Here is a 15,091-nt window from a genome sequence, read left to right on the forward strand (position 1 = left end):
TAATAACCAATTAAGGTGTAAATCCATTGTCTGTTTAAGTATGGAATTCCTATTGTAAGGCTGTATAATGTATAGAATCTTCCCTGTGTATTTGTGCCAATAGTATACCCCCAGAAGTGGCCATTGGAGTATCTTCAGCAAAGCGTGTGCATCTGTCTTGGCGCTTCAACAGCATGAAGCCAATTATATCGGTTAAAAGACAGAGGGTTTTTGGCCTGTGGTTGGCATGAAGGGTGCAATAAATAACCACACTGTCGACAGGAAACAGTTTGGCTACCGTCAGAATAATAATGAGGTTATTGCTACCTGCTGTGACCGTATGATCACGGTTTGATTATTTTTCTCATCCCACCCACTGCTGCTGGCAACCATATAGGCGTGCCAACTGTGCACAGACTCGCGCACGAGAAAGGGAAAAAGCCCTGCAGGTGACCACCTTGGCTTCCTTCCCTGATATTTAAGTCTGGCTTCTTTCCCTTCATCTACCTCTAAAAGATACAAGGAACTACATTATGATACTTTAGTCCCAACAACAAAGAGTGTTGTTCCACCTATCACATGAGCATGCACATGCCAAACACTTAGAGCAGATACAGACACAGATACAAAGGCAGACTCAAAGAAACACACACTCAGTATACTCTGCTGCACACTTCTTTAGCTCTGGCTGGCAGGAGCATACCACGGTGACAGACAGTTAGATTGTTCCTGACCATTGACTTGCGCTCTCTGCTCTGCGAGGTCTGATTTCATAGTGGGAAATATGAGATGGGTCCAGGAGAGGGTTCACGGCTGGGGCAAGGAGGCACTCCATACAGTGGGGCTTCATATCTCTGTGTCACCCTGGGCATTCTCCCCTGACACAGCTTTCAGCCCCTCCGTTGTCTGGAGCCCCCACCCTGGGTTTTTCCTCAGCCTTCCTCCCCAGGATTGGTGCATTCCAGCTGGGCACTGTGCCTGGGTGGTCCCCCCCCCCCCCCACCCCTTCTTGTCCTCTATGACTGGAAGGAAGGAAAAGGCAGAAAAATGCAGCGAGGGCCTTTGACCGAGAGGAGCACAATGTGAGCGTTGATGATGGCGGCGTGGATGTGATGCTTACCTGCCACTGACCCATACAGCTGTCATAGCCCAGCATTTCACAATCTGATGATCCACCCGACAGCCAAGGGGAAGATGCCTCGCTGACCTGTCACCTAGATTGGACTGATAAGAGCCGAGGATGGACTGACCCGGCTCTAACCCTCAGCATGAATGCCCCCTCCTCATAATAAACCAGCCTGTGTTTCATTCTCACTATTCCATCCATGTTATACTAAATATTCACTGTTTCACATCCATTATTTATTGATCCTTGGTTGATTCATTCAAGACGAACAGCATACACACATTGTGAGAATAAATACAAATACACACCCAAACAGTTATTTACATTAGTAGATGCAGTTATAATATCATAATCTAACATTCAAACATAGTGAGAGAGGTCCGACAGTATCGTGCATACACAGGAGCCTGTGTCGTACAGTGGGGATTGTAAAGCATAAGAGGCAGCAGTGTAATCATGTTTATATGCACGTGCACATGGTATATTGCATGGTATCACAGTGTACCCACGTTCCCTGTGCAACCACTTCTTCAACTACCTTGTTCACGCTACAGACAGATAAATGTTGAGACCGAGGATGCGATGCAGAGTGAGGGAGACACACGGCTTCTCACTGAGTCCGATCTCCAACCTCAGGAGGTGAAGTAAGAGTCCTGCATGGAGTAGAGGCGGTCAATGGGGGTGAGCAAAGAGGAGTCACCCAGGGACAGGCAGTCGCTGTCAGCCACATGACACAGAGGGTCTCTGTCCATGTCGCCATACAGAGCCTTAAAACCTAAAAAAAAGACACAACATCATTGATCAGCCTGTGAAAACAGTTCTCTAATGTTTGTCATCGTCTTTAGTCTCTGCTTTACCATTTTTGATCATCTTTGACCCAACTTTATGGAAGTGCTGCATTAAGTAAAAATTCATTTTAGAGGAGTTTAAAGGGACAGTGTGCAGGATTTGATGGCATCTAGCAGTATGGTTGCAGATTGTAACCAACTGAATACTTCTCCACTCACTCCTCCCTTTCCAAGACGGCGGTAACATTAGCAGCCAAGTTCAAAACTGTGGTAACGCAGCTCAGAGAACTACAGTGGCCTTCAAGCACAAAAAAATACTAAAAAGGCCCTCTATAGAGCCAGCATTTGGTTTGTCCATTTTGGGCTACCGTAGAAACATAGCAGTGCAACTGGATGGACGCTATAAAGAGGATCGGCTCCATTTTGAAGATATCTAATCTAATGAAAACACAAAGATTCTTAGTTTCAGGAGATTATACACTAAAACATAGTTCTGATTTATTCTGCCGATAGAAGTGCAACACATTGGCCCTTTAAAATATTTTTTTGCACTTCACAAGGGATGAATAAAATAACAGGGGCAACTGAGAGTATAATTAAATCCAATACAAATCCCTTAAAAATATATATAATGTTAATGTTTTTGTGCTGGAGATGTTTTGATTCAGGTCAGTGTTGGTTGTTTTGTTATATTACATTATACTATAGGATGTAATTAAGCTGTTATTTTCCACTATTTTGTCCATCCACAAATATATGGTTACCTCTGACATTATGTTGGACAGCTTGACAGAAAGTTGCACGAGCATTTAATGCAAAGTGGAGCTTCTCCACAAATGTAATTGCATGTAAACAGTCTCCAAGAGACAGCAACGTTTTTTCATTTAAATCTTTTGATGGAACCAATGCTTAAAAGGAAACGAAAGTTTTTCTACAGCACAAGGACACAGAGCAGGAAACAGACGTCAGAATTTGAGAAAATAAACAAACTAGTGTAAATTTTAAATGAACATACTCACACTGACAACATAATGCCAATAAATCATATGCATTATATTTTTAAAATTGTCTTCATTGTTCCAATCCTACCTATTACAAAACCTTCAATTAATTAAAAAACATAATGTAATTCACCATCATGGTTTGACAGCACTAGGGTTTTTACCGTAGGGGTGCATGTGATCCCCTGGCATCTGAGGAGGGGTCAGGCCCTGTCTGAAGGGGTCCATGTCATAGTCCTGCGGCTCCAGTGTGGTGAGACCCATCTGCTGCTGCTGCTGCTGCTGAATATGAGTATAGGAGGACCCCAGGTGCTCCAGCTCTGATGTCAAACCACCACAGGAGGGCGCTGTTGGACACAGGAGACACACAGGAAACACGCATGAGTTGTGTTTACTGCTATCTGTTACAGTAATGCCAACTTCATGATGCTAGAGCCATTTAGCATATTTAGAGCTCTATTATAACTGACTTTGGTGATTGTAAAAAAAAATGTGATATTAATCTTTATCTTACTTTGTAATATTGTTGATTTTCTGTCTGATAAAAGACACTTAAAATATATTATATTTTAAAATATAGACATTTTTTTAGCTTTTTATTGAACGGAGAGGTATATCTTACTTTTAAATTTTAATATATCATACTGCATGGGAGTAAAGCTCTTATTAAAACATTATCCAAATACCTGTGTGATGTGATGGATGCTCTCTTTGCTCCTGAGTTTGCTGCTGCTGCTCCTGCTGCTGCTGCTGTCTCCTGGCCAGCTTCTTCATCTACAAAAGAAAACCATGCACCAGCAGCATGGCATTAATCTCACATACAGGCCTAGTGTAAAACATTTTTATCACTCCACAGTCCCTCTGCCACCCAGGTGCACGAGTGTGTTCACTCAATTGCAAAGTATTAACAGTGAGGTAAAGGACATCTTTCAGTGGAGGAGGGAAACCACACATGAGCCCACTTTGTGAGGAAATATGGGGATTAATCTGCAGTGATCTCGCAGTGAGATGTCATCAGTTTCCTGTATGAAGAGATAACCAGGCTGATTTCCACTCTGGCATACAAACACGGTGCAGAAAGAGTCCTTTTATTAGCAGCGCATATGACTGTGTGTGTGTGTGTGTGTGTGTGTGTGTGTGTGTGTGTGTGTGTGTGTGTGTGTGTGTGTGTGTGTGTGTGTGTGTGTGTGTGTGTGTGTGTGTGTGTGTGTGTGTGTGTGTGTGTGTGTGTGTGCGTGTGCACTTTGTATTACTTTGGCTCTTTGGTTCTGGAACCAGACCTGCACAACCCGGACGCTCAGACCAGTCTCTGCTGCCAAGGTCTCCCTTACCTTGGATTAAGATTCAGGGGGAGGAAAGGGGGAGAAAGTTAGAAAGGGAGGGTAAAAATTGAAAAATAGAAACAGAGAAGAGGTCACTTGAAGGTTGAAAAAAAAAAAACTATCACTTCACCAATCCGCCTCAAACAGGGAGAAAAAGATAAAGCATTTATAAAAAGTATTATATATACTTTCTTAATATTTGCACTTTTTGATTTATTAAAGTCTGCTTTGTAATTAAGATATGGCTATAGTTTATGTACCCATCCGCCCAACAGCAGCACAGCACTACTAAATACAGTAGATAGCTGAACACTTCTGGGCTAACTTCTATATTGTTTTCTGTACTAAAAGGTTAGTTATTTGTTCTTTTTTTGAACAGCATGAAAGCAACATATGATTTAATGTTTTTTCTGTCTACGTTCCATAAAAATTAAGCTCTCCCCCACTATAAAAAAAGATGAAAAAAATATTATTTTGATAAAAATTTAAAACCAAAAAACAACACCCCTCTAGAATTATGATCTGTCGTGTGCTCATTTCTTCCACTAGTGTTTTAAATTCTCATTAAAATGAAAGGATTCTCGTTTTTTTGTAGGAATTACAGTAAGAATGTTGAGAGAAAAGATCAGTTGGTCTTTTTCGAGACACCCTCTATGCAAAAACACGTGTGCAACAAAGCCTTTGTCATATCTGAAACAAAAGCTATGGAGCAGGGCTGGAGCTACAGTACCTCTAGACTACTGATTAACAGAGAATGAACACTCTACCTTTCGGCAAGGCTTGGATGAGACCTCGAAGGAGGCTTTAAAGGTCCGTCTTTGTTGAGTTGTCAGAATAGTGCGCGGCCTTTTGGGACGTTTGCTCTCCAGGTCATCTGATCGAACGCGTCTGCCTGTAACCCTCCCAGAGTCCTCCTCCTCTTCCTCCTCTTCTTCATCCTCGCTTCTACCTAGGGGGGAGAGACATGATTGGAAAGCACATGTTTAGTCACAACCAAGCGTTCACATATGGAAGACAAATGTGAAGATGCAGATAAAATAAAGAGGAAAACCTATTCCATCAATCTTAGACGTTCATGCATTATTTACATTCTGCTATTTTTTCTTATTACGAGTTTTAGTCTAACCACTTTCCCTCAACTTGCCTGATCTCTCTTTAAGTTTGTGATTCCCTGCATTTCCCAGAATGCTTTTTAACAACCTGGAGTGATCCTTGACCCCTTGAATTTCTCAATGAACAGATTGAAAAGTTGAAACCAGTGTTAGTGTTAGTCATAAACGTTTATATAAAAGCATAATTTGATCAATATTTGACATCTAATCATATTGTCTTTTTAAAAGCTATGTTGCAGGAAACTTTACCCCAAATCAGTTGGTTGTTTTGACCGAGTTTAGTGTTATTTTTTCATATTACTGTGGAGTCATTTCCCCAAAGTAAAATAAGATTATTTTGAGACAATAGGCTCAAGTTTGCTCACGCATGTATTGGTAGTTCCACTATATGATGTGCTTATTACATTCTAAACTGCAAAGGATACACATATGACTAACATTCAGTAACAAGCAGTGACAAGAGTAGATCATAACAGTTCACAACCATGCCATATTTTAAAAATCCAACAGTAATACTGGGTCTTGTCTTTTCTAACCCAGTATTGCATTGCGTCAGTGATTGGTGTACATGTACAAACACACATACACAAAACAAACTGTACACAGCCTGTACCTGAGTCGGAGGAGGTCGGGCTGGCCACACACCGGTGATAGTCCTCTCTGGCACACAATAGCTGTCCCTCCCTGAGGACACAGCGGTCTCCAGTCTGCAGGCGGCAGGAACAAACGCTGCAGGTGAAGCAGCGCAGGTGGAACACAGCGGCCCCTGCACGCATCACCAGTTCTGCGGGAGAGACGGCCTCCACACAGCCCCCACAACGCACTGCAAACAGACTGGAGAGAGGGATAGCAGGGTGGGGGTGTAGCAAAGGGGAAGTAATAGAGAGAAACCGTGAGAGCTCAGTAAATAACAGAGAGTAATGCTTTTGTTTGGCTGCCCAGAGCTTGAGTATAAGCTGAGAGACACTTGAGGACCCCTCACACCTCAGAAAGAAGGGACTCCATGAGAAAAAGAGAAAATGCTTGGTTGACTTGGGGAATGTTGCTGAGTCGAGCTGTCACTCAAAACAACTGCCAACCTGACTTCTCCCCTCTCCTCCTCCTCCTCCTGCCCCGACCACTCAGACACATACCCTTAGCGTGGCGGGTGTGCATCTTAGCGCCTGGCAACCAGGACTGGTGGGCTTAGCCTCAGAGACTGTTGCCGTGGCTCCGGCTGCCTTGTCCGAGGCTGTGCTCCTGGGGAGGAAGGAGAAAAGCTCTCGGCAGGCCATGGCTCCAGGCAGAGGGGGGGAATCAGATGTCCCGGTGGGAGAGGCTGAGCCGGCGGTACCATGAATTATCCGCGGAATTATCTCTAAGTCTGCTTTACCAGAGCGGGACAAAGACAGAGCCGGCCCCCAAGCAGCAGGACCATTGTCCGCTGGCTGGCACCGCGGCATTTTGGGTCTGTCACGCAGGATGATGCGTCATCATTCTGGAGCGGGCGTTTGTCTGCAGACCTGACTGGGTTACCAGACCAGTCGGCCCAGAGGCATGAGAAAGTGACAGCTTTTTTTTTCATGTTTTTTTGTTTTTACATGAAAATACTTCAAGCGGCCCAAAAGGAGAGCCTACATATGTCACTGATTTAAGATGACATTTATTTTATCTTATTTTGCTACTTTGAGGAAAAATTAGGAGTGAAATAAAAAATGTAACTTTCAACACATGGACCAATAAAAATCCCTTAAATTACAGAATAATATTGTCTTCTTAATATTTATCTTATTTTGGCCTCCTATGATGAAGCACAGCCATCATGTCTGTTTCATTAGAAAAACTTGATGATTAACTTATTTTATTGTATTAAATATATTTAATAATATATAATAATAATAATATATTTGTCATTTTGATCAATAATTGAATTGTTCAATTGTGGGTTTTATCTCCGACTGATGTGATTATGGTTTTCAGTGAAATTATGCAGTTTCACATACCATTTCGAGGAAATTTTACCAGGCAGAAAAATAAATTACACACCACCAAAAAATGGAAAAATATAATGATTTATTTTTGTGGTGTGGTACTTTTATGCCTACAGCAGTTCTGACATGAAAGTGAATATAGGCAGAAATATTAGGAAAAGGTGATTTCAGTGAATCCAACATTTCCCATTAACTTTCAAGTTAGACAAATATTGCATTTGACTTCCTTTTATATAAATGCTAAATAGAAATGTAGCACAATATTTACAAACAAACAAAACCTGAGACTGAACATTAAGCAAACAGCCGGGTTGAGACATCCCTGTCAAAAGGTCTGGAGCTGCAACATCCTAAAGACAAACATTGCTGGGACCTCTCACTGTTGCTGTGGGGTCGCTAGGGAAACGGTAAAGCCCATTCCCAGCAGCTCAGGAGGGTCAGTCGGGCTGGTTGACCCATCAGAGTCGTCTGCCCACCACGGCCTCAATGGTATGTGCTTTAATATGGCCAACATACCGTCTGCGGTATGTGCATTCCTGTGGCAACACAAGATGCATCAACGACACATTTTCAAAGGAAGTGTGGCAAACGAAATACCCGGAATGTTTCTGGGTTTGTATGATACAGCATACAAGTGCTGATAAGTGCATTATGATGCTAATGCTAGACGTCAGTGAAGAAGAAACTGCGGGCATTAATGTTTTGAGATCATTCATGTTTTCGAGAATCGCTTTTCCATTATGCACCTCGTCCAGTTCGTCTCACCGTACCCAGTATTCTTAAGCGTTGTTAATGCAAAGGTAAGAGTACCTCCAGTGCTTATGGAGCAGCTCGAGGTGTTTAATATTTCAGAGTTTCCGTTGACATGATTGGCCCAGAGGCCCAGCCAGGAGAGCGGGAACACTCAGTCACGCTGGATTTAGACATGGCAATTAGTGACAAGATCATTACAGAGGAATAAGTCAGCAAAATCCTGCACTCCTCCACACTGACACACACACACACACACACACACACACACACACACACACACACACACACACACACACACACACACACACACACACACACACACACACACACACACACACACACGACAGCAAAGCCCTCCTCTCTCATTGTTCTTGCCCTGACTTCAGTGCTGACCTTTGGTAGACTGTTGGTCTAGTGGACATGCGGAGAGACGGATCCTGTTTCTGGATCAGGTTAACCTGGATCCTTTGCTGCTAAACACACGCACACACACACAACAACAGACAGCGTGTATCAGATACAGATCTGTGGGTCAAGTGCACCGCCGGCCACGCCGCTGATCTGACGACCAATCTGCTGTCCAGTCCACCTGTCCACTGAACCGTTGAGCCAATCTGAATCTACTGACAATCGGAGCGACGTAAACATCACATTGTCAGACAGGAATTTGCATACTGGTTCATTAAATTACAGAACAGTCTGATGTATGTGCTGTGTGTCCTGTGTGACTGTTAAGGGTCAGACAAACAAACTAGATGAGTAACATGGACAATATAAGTATGTTAGAAATATCAGTACCTCTGAAAATCATCCAATGGGTTGTTTTGTCTTGGAAAAATAAGTATCATCATATATTACTATAATACTGCCCAGTAAGCAGAGAACTTATTATTAATATTATTAATATTTTTATTATTATCATCTTTAGTTATGTATGTTTTTAGATATGAAATCATCCCAAAAAATTGAAGACAAATTAATTAATTCATCAAGGATGTCCAAAGGAAAGTTCACATAAATCCATCAACTAGCTCAAGTTATAATAAATGCATTAATGTAATGATTTTATTCATTACATTAAAAAATAAGGTCAGTTGGTTTGTGGGCTTATCAGACTTCAGTTCACCAAAATGTTTTGACCTCATAAAGAATTTTGGTCAAGAAAATTATTGACTCAATTCTTGAACCTCTAAATCTAATTTTTACACAAGCTTAAAGTAGCTTTAATTACTCTGGTCATTTAATTAATGCAAAAGTCATCAAACTTTTGTCAAATGGCCTGAAAATCAGTTCAGTTTAGAGAAGAAATACTTAACACAAAAAGCACTTATGCAACTTGTTTGAATTATTTCATCTGTACTGTATAATAAGAAGTCTGTTTAAGCTTTAAGGATGTTGCTAAAAAAAAAGCCCAGTAATCTTAGTATAACAAAGAACATGCCTCAATGTCTTAGACATTAACATGTCTAAAAAAGATCAAATTTATTCCACAGGGTGCCTTATGGTGCCAGTGTTTTTTTATACATTTTATTTCCATTTGGTATCGTTATATATTTGTATATTTTGTTATGTTTGTTGTTGTGTATTTGTTTATTTTATATTTTTTTCCTGAATACTCGGAAGAATTTGGTTTACGTTATAGAAGATATAAACTCTCGGCATGTTCTGGCATTTATCTATACAATAATCATGACATATACAATTATTCACCATTCTGATACTTTGAGTCATAAATAAAATCACATGATGAATTTGGATTGAAGAGGAATAACAAAAATATAAACTTTGTTCAAATTGTGGCATAATAGTCTTTTAGCTTCCATGAAACAGGCCAGCGGCCCAAACCTGGTGGTCTGGCTGGCATTGATTTAGCACACATAGAAAGGGAAAACAAGGCAGATGATACAGCGTGTGGTAGGAGACAAATGCTGTCACAGTATGGAATAATTGTCACTTATGAGCTGGCTTCACACTAGTCCTGTATCAAAAGAAGGGAGGGAGCGCTGCGAGAGAAGCACTGGCACACTTTTTAAAAAACCCACATCGTGGACAACAGTGGCGCTCATGTGTTATAAGGTGTCCTAACCCCAGACAGGACGAGAGGGGAGGTGGAGACGTGAGACCTCAGAGGCCGGGCTCTGGCACCAGGCCTCCTGCTAATTGGTCAGGTCAGATATCTCACGGTCGGCTGGGCGTTGTCCCATTGCTCGACACAGGGGCTGCTGTGAGCAGAGCTTTCCAGATGCCGCGGCACATAACGCCAGGGCTCATGGAGCGCACTGTCCCCCAAAATAAGTTCACGCCATCCTCAGAGTCTCTCTTGTAGGGATGCACCAGACCTTCTGACATATGGCTCTACTCTGCTAATTACCTCTCAGTCCTGCTATTTTTCTCAGTGCTTTGGCTGATATGATCGCCACTGATCATGCTAAGCAGTTTGAATTGTGTGCTTTTACAAAAACACACTTCCATTTATCCATTACAGGTTCAAATGTTTAAATCAGTACTTGGTCATTCTACAATATAATGGTTCTAAATGTTCTGCTCAAAAAGCTGCAGCACCACTGCAGTGTGATTTAGTTGACTGGAAACATGGTGGTGGGGAGCGTTTTGGACCGGTAAGTGTAACACTTCTTGTTTCCCTGCCTGCTTGGCAGAACGACCATCACTAAATTGTTCAGAAATAATGTGAGCTGCTGCCTGTTAGGGTGAGTCGTTTTTAGTCTTGGCTCTTGTTTAGGTGAGAGCATGTTTTGGAGAAGGAATGATGGGATGAGGCAGTGGGCTGGTAGGAGGGAGTCCGGCGATAGGTGATGGTAGTAGGAGTTGGTTTTTTTGGGGGGGGGGGTGATGGCTGCCTCGTCGACGAGACCATATGTTGTCCCCAGCTTGCAGTTGCCACGCCAATGGGCCTCGAAATTTTAACACATTTTGACAATGTGTCAGTTGAGCTCTACCCCTGGTTGTGTGCTGTGTGCTTGTGTGTGTGTTGTGGTTGAAGGTGTTACCTTGTTATTTTGTGTATGTGCAAGTGTGTGTGTGTGTGTGTGTGTGTGTGTGTGTGTGTGTGTGTGTGTGTGTGTGTGTGTGTGTGTGTGTGTGGATGTACACTATGCAATAGTGCTCTCACATTCCAGCTCCCTCGCCACCCCTTCCTCCTCCAGTCACCTTGTTCTCTTAGTGCACCGTGCCAAGAGCCCTGCAAGTCAGCTTGCACCATATATGCGCATACACAACTAGACATGCACACACACACACACACACACACACACGACACAATCCTTTTGCCACAAACTATAAAACGCACCCATATGTACAATATGCAACACTAGGAATATATGTGTTTAAGTTACTTTAAAGATAAATCACTTATTTCACAACTCTCTCTCTCTCTTTCTCTCTGTCTCCTTCTCTCTTACTCGCGCACACACACACACACACACACACACACACACACACACACACACACACACACACACACACACACACACACACACACACACACACACACACACACACACACACACACATGCTCTCACACACATGCACACACGTTCTTAGTCAAGGTCAGATCTGGACAAGGGTTCCGTTGTCAAAATAGGCTTAATAAGGCACAGTAATTTTTGGGCCGTAGGCCAAAAACTTAAATAAAGTAAATAAAATGAAACAAAATAAAATAAGGCTTATAACAAAATTGGGAATACCTTAATAGTACACCATTTGGTGGTTTTTGTGATAACATGGACTTAATGTTGGTAATAATGTACGTGCCAAAGTGAAAACTGCATCAGAACAGGACTAGAAAAAAAACCGTAATTATAATATAAAAATAAAAAAATATTTTAGCATACATTTCATACAATTGTAATGATCACTGTAGTGAATCTATATATGTATATTACACTTATATATATCTGTATCTACATCTATATATGTCTTTGTGAAATCAGTAAGAAAAAGCATATACATTTGCACTTTTTTTAACTTAAAACAAAAACGTATTCCAAAATTCAAATTTCTTTGTTTTTTTGCAATGCTAAATCTCTCTCCAAAAAAAACCATCAAAATATAAAATCAGATGAGCTCAACCTGGAAAATCTCTTTCACTTTGGATGAAGGTGAAAATGAGCTTCCCTCCATCAGTGAGATGTACGTGTTTTATCATTTCTTTAGGCTGTAACATCAGGAGAAACCCCCAAAACAGTGATGAAGAGTTGAAGAGCAGCACTCACTCAGCATAGTCCCGCTTGCAGTAAAGTTTGCGGTCCCGCAGAAAGCAGGAGTTCCTGAGCGTGTCCCCGCACGCGGCGCACCGCACACACTCCTCGTGCCACAGGCCGTCGGTGACTCTGAGCAGGAATCTGTCTGTGATCAGCCGGTGGCATCCGGCACACACTGCCCCCTGATCCATATCTGATCTGCAATGATGGCGAAATCCTTTAATTAGGACACTCTTCCAATCAGCAGGACGCAGCGGAACTGCTGCTAATAAGGCTGAACAAAGTTTGATAGAGAGCTCATTAAACTGAGACTTTCTCCTCGTTGTAATGGGAGGGAGAAGTTGGTTAAAAAGGTGGCTTGTTTATTAAAAAGTGTGTTTGATATATTGAAATGTTCTTGATTGATACTTAATTTGACCCAATATTAAGTTCGTCTGATGACTATGTGTCAAAATAGTGCAAAAAAAAAGAAAAAGAAACAACACAACCATCAGTTATATTCAAACTAAAAATACGTTGTTGAAATGTCTATAAATAACTATTAGCTACTAATAAAGCTTTATTGATCAAATAATGTCATCAACTTTTACCCACTTAAGCACAACACCGGTCTAGCCAATATTACTGAAGAAACATTGTGAAATAGGCCTTTTTTTTGGGGGGGGGGGGGGTCCAAAACATAATTGATAGGAAATGAATATTGCAAAAAAAAAAGTAACAGTTTAAATACAGTTTTGTAAGTTCAAGAAGGCCATACCTGCAAAAGTGCGAGCTTCCAGACGGCAGGAAAGTATTCTGGTCCTCAACTCTTCAGGGCTCACAGCATCTCCGGCGCTCACACGGCCTGATGCAGCACAGAGCGAGCAGCAGCAAAGTTTCTCCTCAGAGCTTCCGAAGACCTCTCCGAGTCCACCGGTATCGACTATTTAGGCTTTCTATCAATTATCCTATTAGGAGTGAACGGGAAGGACGGAGAGAGAGAGAGAGAGAGAGAGAGAGAGAGAGAGAGAGAGAGAGAGAGAGAGAGAGAGACTTCCTGCAGGTGCCGGTTACCTCTCACTCCTCCTTCCTCTCTCTCTCTCTTTCTCTCTCTTTATCTGTTTGTCTCTCTCTCTCTCTCTCTCTCTCTCTCTCTCTTCTCTCTCTCTTTATCTGTTTGTCTCTCTCTCTCTCTCTCTCTCTCTCTCTCTCCACATTGGATGGTACAAAGTTACCAGATAAGCACATGAAAGGTTTTTTTCTTTCATTATAAAGCAATAATGCATATAGTGCTCAGGAAGTAAAGTGCAGGTTGAAAGGTCAAACTTTAAGGAACACATTGTATCTTCACATTGTTTATTATTGTTTAGACAGACAGACAGATAGACAGATAGATAGATAGATAGATAGATAGATAGATAGATAGATAGATAGAGAGAGAGAGAGAGAGAGAGAGAGATAGATAGATAGATAGATAGATAGATAGATAGATAGATAGATAGATAGATAGATAGATAGATAGATAGATAAGATAGATAGATAGATAGATAGATAGATAGATAGATAGATAGATAGATAGATAGATAGATAGATAGATAGATAGACAGATAGATAGATAGATAGATAGACAGACAGATAGATAGATAGATAGATAGATAGATAGATAGATAGATAGATAGATAGATAGATAGATAGATAGATAGATAGATAGATAGATAGATAGATAGATAGATAGATAGATAGATAAACAGACAGATAGATAGATAGATAGATAGATAGACAGATAGATAGATAGATAGATAGATAGATAGATAGATAGATAGATAGATAGATAGATAGATAGATAGATAGATAGATAGATAGATAGATAGATAGATAGATAGATAGATAGATAGATAGATAGATAGATATGTTTTCAGTAGAAAGATATAAAGACGTAAAGATAGATAAAAAAAAAGCGTATGCTACAGCTGGACTGATCATTCATTTTGCAGCCTATACAACATATTTTTTGTATGTTAACATGTGTTTTACAAACACATGTTCCCACTCATTTCTAGCTCTTTTGTAAAGTTCTGCAATGTCTTGTGAGACGACATATACACTGATTTTGATATATCTGTGATAAGTTAACATAAACTGTTCTTTTTAGATTAACATTGTCGTATAACATCACCACCGCCACCAGTCTTTACTTCTTAACTGGTCTTAGTTGTGAGGAGCAAGGTGTTTCTGATGCAGAGGCCCTGGTGCAGAGGCCTACAGACTGGAACCAGGATGAGGAGGAGGATTATGGAACATCAACCAGGATACTGACTGAAGGAAGCAGCCCCCGGTTGTGGCGTTTACATTCTGTGCACGCCATCTGGTGGGCAACAACTGGAAATGTATGTATATATAACGGAAAAGAGTTGTTTCATCCATTTTTTATTTTTTTTACCTAACAGAAAAAAATGTATGGGCTGCTTTTGTCTGTGGAATTATAAAAGAAAGATTTGAGCATATGAGAAATGTGATTTTCTGTAAATATAAGTTTTTTTTTTTACTTGTGATTCAGTCAAGTTTTCATGACATTTTCATAATTTAAGGTAATTGTTTAACTTATATCTGATAAGACACTGAATGGATATATGGGTTGAACTTAATATCATTGGGGTAGTTGTTTATGACTTGTATATATCGATTATTATTAATACTATTTTATTAAAAGAAATAAAAGAAATCTAAATTGTGTTTTAAAACATTTTCTTCGACACTGATTAAGTTATATAGCAATCCTGCTTTAAGAACCTAAACCCTTTAAGAGTGTTTCACGTGTGTGGTCATTATAAAAATGTAGTC

General features: G+C 40.8%; 1 protein-coding gene across 1 annotated transcript; it reads right to left on the reverse strand.

The window, feature by feature from the left end:
- Nucleotides 1-1,737: 1,737 nt before the first annotated feature.
- Nucleotides 1,738-14,615, reverse strand: lmx1a (LIM homeobox transcription factor 1, alpha). Its single transcript, XM_054603006.1, has 10 exons — nucleotides 14,600-14,615; nucleotides 13,029-13,115; nucleotides 12,866-12,895; nucleotides 12,284-12,464; nucleotides 5,942-6,162; nucleotides 4,984-5,165; nucleotides 4,148-4,225; nucleotides 3,581-3,668; nucleotides 3,059-3,241; nucleotides 1,738-1,880 (listed from the first exon to the last, which is right to left on the reverse strand). Exons 1-10 carry the CDS (start codon nucleotides 14,613-14,615, stop codon nucleotides 1,738-1,740), a joined length of 1,209 nt encoding a protein of 402 aa, XP_054458981.1.
- Nucleotides 14,616-15,091: the final 476 nt, after the last annotated feature.

The sequence above is a fragment of the Anoplopoma fimbria genome, chromosome 8 (genome assembly GCF_027596085.1).
Source record: "Anoplopoma fimbria isolate UVic2021 breed Golden Eagle Sablefish chromosome 8, Afim_UVic_2022, whole genome shotgun sequence".
Taxonomy (NCBI): Eukaryota; Metazoa; Chordata; class Actinopteri; order Perciformes; family Anoplopomatidae; genus Anoplopoma; species Anoplopoma fimbria.